Raw genomic sequence first — 10,498 nt, 5'->3', positions numbered from 1 at the left:
AAACATATCGGCCAATCTTCTGCCAGTCTAGCACTAAATGAATTTACAGTAGTGCCTCGATATACGAACGACCCCGTTCACGTACAAATCGATTTACGAATAGGATTGTATGTAAAATTTTGCTTCAACGTACGTACGAAATTCAAGGTACGAACGCAAACAGCCCGTGTGCGACCACGTCGTTTCATTGTTCTGCTTTGCTACGCGCTTGTTGAACGCAAAATTTCTCGTGCCCCGCGTGATCTCATTCAGTTTGTCTTTGGCGCGTGCGCTGTGAACAGCGGTCCAAGCATTCTTACACTCTCCGAACAATGGGAAAAATTGATTCAGTTCGCAAACTTTTCGGTTCGCAAACCGGGTCCCGGAATGAATTAAGTTCGTAAGTCGAGGCGCTACTGTATATATATATATGTATATATATATATATATATTTATATATATATATTTATCTCAACAGATGTCGTTATTAAACAACATCAATTAAACCCTTTATTCTGAGGTCAGTTTGAACAATTTTAAAATCTCTAGCAGCGGCTGGTATTTCTCAGGGTGAGATGGTTTAATAGGCATTTCCTCATTTTGTCACAGTTTTCAAATTAAATCGAGTCATTAGTGGGCATGTCCCTGATTGGCAACATCATTGATGTGCAGAAAGCTTCACCTGTGTTCAGTATTTCCATACACAGAAATTAAATTTATCAGGAGGCAGTCATTTACATTCCCTGTTTCAACAATGGGTGCCCTTTTCACATCATCAATTCACTTGGGAAAGAAATGCTGTCAGGTCCACATGCTTATAAAGCTCAGACTTTTATCTATTCGATAGCTTGCATTACATTGAGGTTATATAATGACTTAAAATATAATTCTGAGACTCAAACTGACAAACAAAATAACAGTGATGGCTTTCCTCTGGCTTGTATCCTGCCTTGCCCTCCTTGGCACAGCTTATGGACGGAGTAAGTTGCTTTTTTGGAGACACTATGATAGCTTTACTGAGAGACATGTTGTTTAATCTAATTCTTAATTGTGCACCAACTGTCCAGGCTGTGGGGTCCCAGCTATCACGCCTGTCGTTACTGGCTATGCACGGATTGTAAACGGTGAAAATGCTGTCCCAGGCTCTTGGCCCTGGCAGGTCTCCATGCAGGTATGTTTACAATTGGATATCATCACAACTCCCAATGAGCCAGATATATACTATCTTTAATGACAGATTTCATACATAAAATGGCTGTCAACATATATCATCCCTGATGGTTTCAGCCTGCTTCTGGTCACAGGCTCAGTAATGGGCACTCCAACAATGATCAACATTATTAATTAATTCCCTGCAGTATCTGAGCCCCATTGATAGCAATAATTATTTTTAAAAACAACATACAAACTTCCAATTAATAGCTGATTTCATACAAGATTTCATGCTTCAAGATTTTTACTGTAACAAAAGACTAAGATCAGTTTTGCCTAAGCAAAATTTTTATGGACAACTTACCCTTTAAATCACAGAATAGAACTTTCTAACTTCTAGCAAAATTGAACATCTCTCTATAGTGTATACTTTACACTATCCTTTAAGTAAGTATTCAGTTCGCCCAGAATCAGTCTGAAATGATTCTTTGTTCCTGATATTCTACTTCTGTTCTTTTTCTTTCTCAACTTTCAAAACTGTCTCTCACAATGAGTCATTCTTCCCAATGAAGATTCACTCCCTAACCAGACCAGGTAATCAGGCTTACAATTCTTTTTAGCAATATTATCAGCCTCTTTGTTGATCTATTCCTATCTTAAATGCCTCATTAGCCAAAGTTCAATTACTTTCTTTGTGGGGTTTATGTACCTTAAAGGTATGTATATTTGCTGCAAATGATATATTATTTATTTAAATGATAGCTATTGTTTGTCTCTCATGATATTCTTAGAATGTAGTTTCCTGATATATCTTGGCCATTACATTACATTACAGTGTGGAAACAGGCCCTTCGGCCCAACAAGTCCACACTGACCCGCCGAAGCACAACCCACCCATACCCCTACATTTACCCCTATACCTAACACTACGGGCAATTTAGCTTGGCCAATTCACCTGACCTGCACATCTTTGGACTGTGGGAGGAAACCGGAGCACCCGGAGGGTGCCCACGCAGACACGGGGAGAATGTGCAAACTCCACACAGTCAGTCGCCTGAGGCGGGAATTGAACCCGGGTCTCTGGCGCTGTGAGGCAGCAGTGCTAACCACTGTGCCACCGTGCCGCCCACTAAAACTCGGTCTATTGTTTTTAGACTTAAGACCTGAGTTACTAATTCATGATCAAACTCCATACAAAATGTTATCATATTATGGTAACTTTTTTCCAGAAGCTATTTTACTACAAGATTGTTAATTAATTTTGCTTATTGTACGATATTAAATCCAAAGTAGTCTGTTGCTGGTTTAATCCTTGGCATACTGATTAAAAAGCTATCTTCTACACATTCCATAAACTCATCCCCTACAATATTACTGCAAATTTGGTTTACCTAGTCTATATGACGAATAAAATCTTGCATGATGCTGCACCTCTCCAATTTCTTGACTTAGACTCTGCCCTTGTCCTGTACTACAAATATTGCTATGCAGCCTCTAAATAGTTCTCATAATTCTGTTCCTTTCTGTTTCTTAGCTCTAACAAACTGATTCTCCTTCTTGATTTTTTTCCATTTAGTTCCTTTCCCTTTTCTCTTTTTATCCCATTCTTTGTTATTAGAGTTACCTCCCTCCACTGTTTGTCTGTGATCTACCTCTTCCATAAGTTAAGTATCATGAAATATTTGGTTCCCAAACCTGGTCACTTAGCAAATACTTCTTTTTAATGGCAATTAAATCATGCCTGTGAACTACTATCAGTTCTAATTCATTTCATTTATTGTGAACACTTTATACATTCAGATATTATGCCTTTATCTTTGATTGTTTTCTAACTCTCCCCAATGTCACCTTGGTTACTGAAGCCCTGCTACCTTTGTTGGTCTTACTGTTCTTTTCTGACCCACTCCACAAACGGTTGACACTTTTGGTATGAGTCAGAAATCTCAGTTGACGGTGTTGGATTTTGATGGTGCTGGGGAGAAGAAATTGACTTTTGCCTTTTCTTGACTGAATTTTCCCTCTACCCAATAGGACACCACAGGCTGGCATTTCTGTGGAGGCTCCCTGATCAATGAAAACTGGGTTGTGACTGCAGCCCATTGTGGCGTGACGTAAGAACTACACTCAGTTATATTCTTCAGAATCAATATTAATAATACTAATGGATGTAGGACCTTTACTCTAAGTAACACACTGTTTTCACACAGCACAGCTAACCTTGCGATCCTTGGAGCTTACAATAAATGTTCAACAAAAGAAGACACCCAGACTATGAAGATTGAAAAGGTACCTAAAGATGCTCTGGTGTATTACGGATTATTATTTGAGAATTTTACACTTACAGTCTGGAGTAGTGTTATTGAACTGGAATGCCATTAATACAAGTTCAAATTCCTGAGGATCAAAAGTTATTTTCAATCAAATCTGGAAACAAATAGCTGACATCAGAAAAAGTGACCACAAATCTGTCAGATTGTTGTAAAACCCACTGGTTTATTAATATTCTTAAGGGAGTGAAACACCTCAGCCTTATCCAGTATGGCTTATATGTGGTTTGTCTCTTAACCACCTCTGCCATGTCAAAGGAAACCACTCAGTTTTCTCAAACAAAGAAGCCCCACTGCTAACTTCTCAGGGCAATGAGAGAGAGAGAGAAAATGATCCTTTCCTGATTTCCAGAATGCATTATCAAATTAAAGTACATGAACTCCTCAAACTCTGTCGAACCCAAACAGGAGTGTTTCTGGTACCACATGTGACTTCCATAGTTACCTTCATTTTTAGGTTTACTCCTTAACTGAGTAAATCATAGGATCCCTACAGTGTGACGAAGGGCTTTCAGCCCATTGAGTGCACATCTGGGTCCCACCCAGTCCCACATCCCTACCCTATCATGTTACCTTGCATTTCTCATAGCCAATCTACACATCTTTGGACTGTGGCAGGAAGCTGGAGTACCCAAATGAAACCCAGACAGACACAGGAGAATCTGTAAACTCCACACAAACAGTCACCCAAGGGTGGAATCAAACCTAGGTCCTGGCACTGTAAGGTACCATTGCTAACCACTGAGCCACCAATGCCACCACTAAAGTGCCCTCACATCTTGGCTCATATTTGTGAAATGATTAGTTTCATCATTTGTCACATGATTATAATGCTATTATTTCCACTTTTATTCTGCGCTAGATACAACAGTTTGCAATGCTAAATCAATAGGCTATTCCAACTACTGAATACCACAGCTTGTTTTCCCATTGATCTAAATAATGAGAACTACATTCTGATTTTATGAAGGTTACTTTCCCCTTTAACAGATATGTCCAGAGATTGCTAATGTGATTGGTTATACTGTATGGGGGTCGGTCATTCTGGATGTATTGCACTGATGCACACGTAACCTCTCACAGTTTGTTAACCACAGATTAAATCTGCACTTGCTCAAGGGAAAAGGATTGATTAATTTACCACAAGCCCCAATTCACAATTAAAATTATTTTGTTACTTGCAAGAAATATGGTCTATATGTAATTTAGTGAAGAATTCTTTGAGGAGGTGACAAGACTGGTCGATGAAGGTCAAGCAGTGGATGTGGTGTATATGGACTTCAGCAAGGCATTTGATAAGATTCCCCATGGTAGGCTCATTCATAAAGTCAGGAAGTATGGGATACAGGGATATTTGGCTATCCAGATTCAGAATTGGCTTGCTGACAGAAGGCAGAGAATAGTTGTAGATAGAAAGTATTCTGCCTGGAGGTCAATGTTGAGTGGGGTCCCACAGGGCTCTATTCTTGGGCCTCTGCTCTTTGTAGTTTTTATAAGTGACTTGGATGAGGAGATTGAGGGGTGGGTTAGTAAATTTGCAGATGACACAAAGGTTGGAGGTGTCGTTGATAGTATAGAGGACTACTGCAGGCTGCAGCACGACACAGACAGGATGCAGAGCTGGGCTGAGAAATGGCAGATGGAGTTCAACCTGGATAAATGTGAAGTGATGCAGTTTGGAAGGTCAAACTCGAATACTGAATATAGGATTAAAGACAGGATTCTTGGCAGTGTGGAGGAACAGAGGGATCTGGGTGTGCAAGTACATAGATCCCTCAAAGTTGCCACCCAAGTGGATAGGGTTGTTAAGAAAGCATATGGTGTTTTAGCTTTCATTAACAGGGGGATCAAGTTTAAGAGCAGCTAGGCTTTGCTGCAGCTCTATAAGTCCCTGGTGAGACCACACTTGGAATATTGTTTCCAGTTCTGGTCACCCTACTATAGGAAAGATACTGAGGCTTTGGAAAGGGTCAAAGAAGGTTTACCCCAGGATGCTGCCTGGACTGGAGGGCTTGCCTTATGAAGAAAAGTTGAATAAGCTCAGACTTTTCGCTCTGGAGAGAAGGAGGAAGAGAGGAGACCTGATTGAGGTATACAAGATAATGAGTGGAATAGATAGAGCCAATAACCAGAGGTTTTTCCCAGGGCAGGATTGACTGGTACGAGGAGTCGTAGTTTGAAGATATCAGGAGGAAGGTATAAAGGAGACGTCAGAGGTAGGTTCTTTATGCAGAGAGTTGTGAATGCATGGAACGTGTTGCCAGCTGTGGTGTTGGAAGCAGAGTCATTGGAGACATTTAATTGACTGCTGGACATGCATATGGATAGCAGTGAGTTGAGGGGTGCGTAGGTTAAGTTACTATATTTTACATTAGGATTAACCTTGGCACAACATCGTGGGCCTAAGGGCCTGTTCTGTGCTGTACTTTTCTATGTTCTATGTTATAAAAATGTTGTGACAAATCAAGATGGATATTGTCTTAGTGATATTTTCAGCCACTAATGTTTGGAAGGATAAGAAGGACAAGAATTATCACTGGACTGTTAATCCAGCAAACCTCATACTGTACTAGGACCCTGGTTCAAATTCCGCCACGGCAGATTTGGAATTAAGAGTATAGTGATCACCATAAATCCATTCTCAGGAAAAAACCCATCTGGTTCACTAATGTCCTTTAGGGAAGGAAACTACCATCCTTACCTGGTCTGGCTGACATGTAACACCAGATCTATAGCAGTGTGGTTGACTCTTAACTGCCTTCTGGGCAATAAATATTAGTTTAGCCAGTGATGCCCTCTTCCTGTGAAGGAAGTTTTGAAAAAATGGTCAAAATTTCAAAGCAGGTTGTTTCTGTTCTGCAATTTAACAGCCTCAAGACATCCCCAACATCAAACCGAGATCCTTTTAAACAATAGACAAATTAATACTCATGCTTAAAATTTGAAATAGAAATTAACATAAAGTACTGGAACTATCAGACAACGTGTATTGCGAATCCGTGGAGACCTGAAGCATCAATCTTTGCCTTTTCCCCCACTGAGACTGCAAAGCTCTTTATAAGCCTGGTACTAGACAATGTGTACCCAAACAAACCATAAACAGCCCAGCTTTAAAAAAATATTTTAAAGTTCTTAGCTCCAAAAGAGACTCCAAAATGGATGTGATAATTCTATTAGCTATGTAAAATTAAATTTAAAACTTAATGGTGGAAATGGCCACTCAATGTTGTAAAGAAGAAGCTAGATATAATTCTTAAGGCTAAAGGGATTAAAAGGTAGATATAATTCTTTGAGCTAAAGGGATTAAAAGGTACAGGGAGAAACTGAGAACAGTATATTGAGTTGGATGATTAGGCATGATCATATAGAATGGCAGAGCAAGCTCCAAGGGCTGAATGGCCTACTCCTGCTTATATTTCCTATGTTTCTCAACTTACCAAATTAAATCCACTGAGCTTATGTCTGACCAGCACAGGTTTTCAAAGGAAATTTAGGGATCTGTTTGGACTGAAATATGATGCAAAAAACTAGATTTCACTTGAAAGATTTGGCATCATTCTGTGCTGCAGCCATAGCAAAGCATAAAGAACTTAAAGCAATAGATTTGGTACCACAGGTGAACCTGACAACAGTCACCAGGTATTTCTTCAGAGTTATTCTCACTCAGCTGTTGCAACATTGCCACAGTCTCATAACTTTGCAAAAGGAAATTGGAATGGGGATGGTGGCTCCAGCAAATGAGCTGGAGATGAGCTGCAAATGAGCTGCTTCACCTACCATTAACCAAATTTGAGATAATGTATTATTCCTTCTGCATAACAGCATGGAAACTGAATTGTTACTGATGAATCAGAACTGACTTTTGCCTTGTCTGTGTACAGGTCATTACCCATCCAGCCTGGGATCCATATAATATCAACAACGATGTGACACTGGTGAAGCTCGCATACCCTGTCAAATTTACCAACCGCATTTCCTCCGTGTGCCTCGCAAGTGATGGTGCCAGTTTCCCAGGGGGCAAGATGTGTGTCACTTCAGGCTGGGGCTTAACTCAATCATCTGGTATGGGACCTTCGTCTTTATTTTCCAAATAAGCTGCTGTCTATGTTAGACTACCCTGTTGGTAGATTCAACTAAAAGTAATTAGAAATGCAAAAGATCCATCCTAAATCAATTACAATAAAATAACAATAACTTGTATTTCTATAACATTCATGACAGTAACTTGCATATATGCAGCAAACTTAACACGGAGTGTCATGGGAACTTCACAGGAACTTTACTAGATGCTAGCCAAGACTAAAAGAAGGAAACGTTGAGCCAATGACCCAATGTTTAGTCAAAGAGGCAGGTTTTCTTGTGCAAGAGAAGTGAACACTGAAGAAATTATGAGGATTGAGGAGCTTAGGGCCAACAAGGCAGAAGGTACAGCTATCACTGTCAGAATGAAGGAAGGACAGAGCAGGAGAAGCTAGAGCTTATTGAAAGGAAAAGACATCTTGATGCACATTATGGATAGTCTGGGCTCCAAATGGGACAAAACAATTATGTTAAGGGATAAAAGCACAAGTAAAGGAGATGCTATGAAGGTTGTAAAAGCCAAAAGGGAGAAAACAAGGTTGGGAAGCCAAGAAGGCAGATGTAATTTGATGAATGGAGTGAGATAGAGGACACAACAGCAAGTGTTGGAGAACTGGAGAATTTTGGCAGAAATACAACCTTGAGAAGATCATGTAAGTGAAAAGGAGCAAGGATGTGCAGGGATTTGAAACTGAATACTAGAACAATTATCTGGGACATAACAAGGCTATAGATCTTGGTAAACACAGACTTTCAAGCTGTTTATGTTTTGTTTTGAGAAAGGAGGTTGCTTGAGTTTACCAATGGAACAGTGGTTCAAAGGCAAAGTTTAACAATTGGTTCCTGATTTTAGCACAGTCACCTTCTCTCCTTTTATACTGAAAGATCCACACTTCAAGGGTGTTAACCAGTGGTAATTGAAAATGTGGGATTTATTTTTCAACAGTTTTACTCAGAAGTTTCAGAAAGTAAATCTTGAGAATTGAAACATGGTAAAGATTTTTAAAAGATTATTTAATGGGATGTGAATGTTGCTGACTGAGCCAGCATTTATTGCCCATCTCTAGCTGTCCTTGAGAAGGTAGGGATGAGGTGCCTTCTTTAGCTGCTGAAGCTCATTTGCATATACATTTATTTATTCATTTTAAGATCCTGATCCTACCTGACCCAAAAGCAAAGGTACTTGAGTATTTCTGTTCATCAGCCACTAATAGTTAGGATTCAGATGTCACAAGCAATTAAGAAGGCAACTGGTATGTTGGCATTCCTTGCAAGAGGATTTGAGCACAGAAGTAAAGACACCTTGATTCAATTATATAAAACCTCAGTGAGACCATACCCAGACGACTGTGTCCAGTTTAGGTCTCTTTATCTCAGGAAGGATGTTCGTAGAGGGAAGCAAAGAAAGCAGATGTAATTTGATGATTGGAGTGAGATAGAGGACACAACAGCAAGTGTTGGAGAACTGGAGAATTTTGGCAGAAATACAACCTTGAGAAGGTGGGAATATCTGGGAAGTGAGATTAAAGAAACTGGTTCTGTATTCTCTAGGGTTTTGAAGAATGAGAAATGATCTCATTGAAAAATGCAGAATTCTTTCAGCGTGTGACAGTTTGGATATAAATAGGGTGTTTCTCCTGGCTGAGGGTTGTAAAATTAGGGGATACAGTCTCAAAATAAGGGACAGGCCATTTAAAACTGAGATGTGAAGGGATTTCTTTACTCAGAGGATGGTGAATCTTTCGAATTCTCTACTCCAGAGGGTAATTGAGCATATTCAAGACAGAAGTTGATAGATTTCTGGAGATTAATGGCCTTCAAGGATATGGAGATTTTGGGGAAAATGGTGTCAAGGTAGCTGATTGGCTAAGATCTGTTTCATTGGTGGAGCGAGCTCAATGGACCAAATGGCCTATTCCTGCTCCTACTTTCTTTCCTCCTTTGCTTATGCTTTCATCATTTTACAAGCATTTGAATACTTAGGATCATCTCAAGTGTTTCCAGAAAATCTAATTACATATTAAGAGCTCTTTTTTGATTATTCAGCAAGCTACACTCCATGCCAACTGCAGCAGGCAGCTCTTCCTCTCCTTACCACTGCCGATTGTCAGAACTTCTGGGGCGACAAAATCTCAGACATGATGGTTTGTGCTGGTGGTGCTGGTGCGACCTCTTGCATGGTATGTGAGGCATATCATACACAAAATATTGCAGCTCATTAAATCATTCTTACTCTGTTACAAGTTCATTGAATTGGTCTGTTCTCTTCAACAGGGTGACTCAGGTGGACCTCTTGTCTGCAAAGATGGTGGAGCCTGGTATCTGGTGGGCATCGTTTCCTGGGGCAGTGGTTATTGCTCCACCCAAATCCCTGCTGTCTATGCCCGGGTGACTGAGTTCCACTCCTGGATTGTGCAGACAATTGCTGCCAATTAGAAGAACTCAAATTAAAATTGAATTGCTCCCGAAATAAAGAACTTGAAAAATTAATGTCAAATGTCTATTTTTTTTCCCACCTTCTAAGAATTTGAAAGAGGGTCAGTCAGTAATGTGAAGCTGCACAACCTGGGTCAGGCCTTCCTTTCTAACTTGTTACCTGACAAGTTGATCTCTACAGAGTTAATCATGTCATAGAACGTAGAACATATAACATTGCAGCATATTTTATATGTCTTAATTAAGTCACCTCTCAACCTTTTTCTCTCTAATGAAAACAGCTCAAGTCCCTCCGCATTTCCTCATAAGACCTTCCCTCCATACTAGGCAGCATCCTGGTAAATCTCCTCTGAACCCTTTCCAAAGCTTCCATATCCTGCCTATAATGCTGTGACCAGAACCGTACGCGATACTCCAAGTGCGGCCACACCAGAGTTTTGTATAGCTGCAACATGTTCTCGTGGATCCGAAACTCAATCCCTTTACCAATAAAAGCTAACACACCATCTGTCTTCTTAACAACC

General features: G+C 40.0%; 1 protein-coding gene across 1 annotated transcript; it reads left to right on the top strand.

Annotated features, from left to right (window-relative positions):
- Window positions 1-814: 814 nt before the first annotated feature.
- Window positions 815-10,028, top strand: LOC122558685 (chymotrypsinogen 2-like). The gene is made up of 7 exons (XM_043707475.2): window positions 815-959; window positions 1,047-1,150; window positions 3,163-3,242; window positions 3,339-3,417; window positions 7,340-7,520; window positions 9,585-9,718; window positions 9,813-10,028. The coding sequence occupies exons 1-7, from the start codon at window positions 902-904 to the stop codon at window positions 9,972-9,974; spliced, it is 798 nt and encodes a 265-aa protein (XP_043563410.1). The 5' UTR covers window positions 815-901; the 3' UTR covers window positions 9,975-10,028.
- Window positions 10,029-10,498: the final 470 nt, after the last annotated feature.

The sequence above is a fragment of the Chiloscyllium plagiosum genome, unplaced genomic scaffold (assembly GCF_037043375.1).
Source record: "Chiloscyllium plagiosum isolate Xiang-an unplaced genomic scaffold, Cpla_swu_hap1 HiC_scaffold_17, whole genome shotgun sequence".
In the NCBI taxonomy this organism is placed as follows: domain Eukaryota; kingdom Metazoa; phylum Chordata; class Chondrichthyes; order Orectolobiformes; family Hemiscylliidae; genus Chiloscyllium; species Chiloscyllium plagiosum.
This window is presented reverse-complemented; position numbering and strand designations above follow the sequence as displayed.

Excerpts from the sequence above, each read along its gene's own strand:
- LOC122558685 (XM_043707475.2), top strand. The coding sequence starts at position 902 with ATGGCTTTCCTCTGGCTTGTATCCTGCCTTGCCCTCCTTGGCACAGCT. Across the intron at positions 3,243-3,338 it reads GCAGCCCATTGTGGCGTGAC|CACAGCTAACCTTGCGATCC; the intron begins GTAAGAACTACA and ends GTTTTCACACAG. Across the intron at positions 9,719-9,812 it reads CTGGTGCGACCTCTTGCATG|GGTGACTCAGGTGGACCTCT; the intron begins GTATGTGAGGCA and ends TCTCTTCAACAG.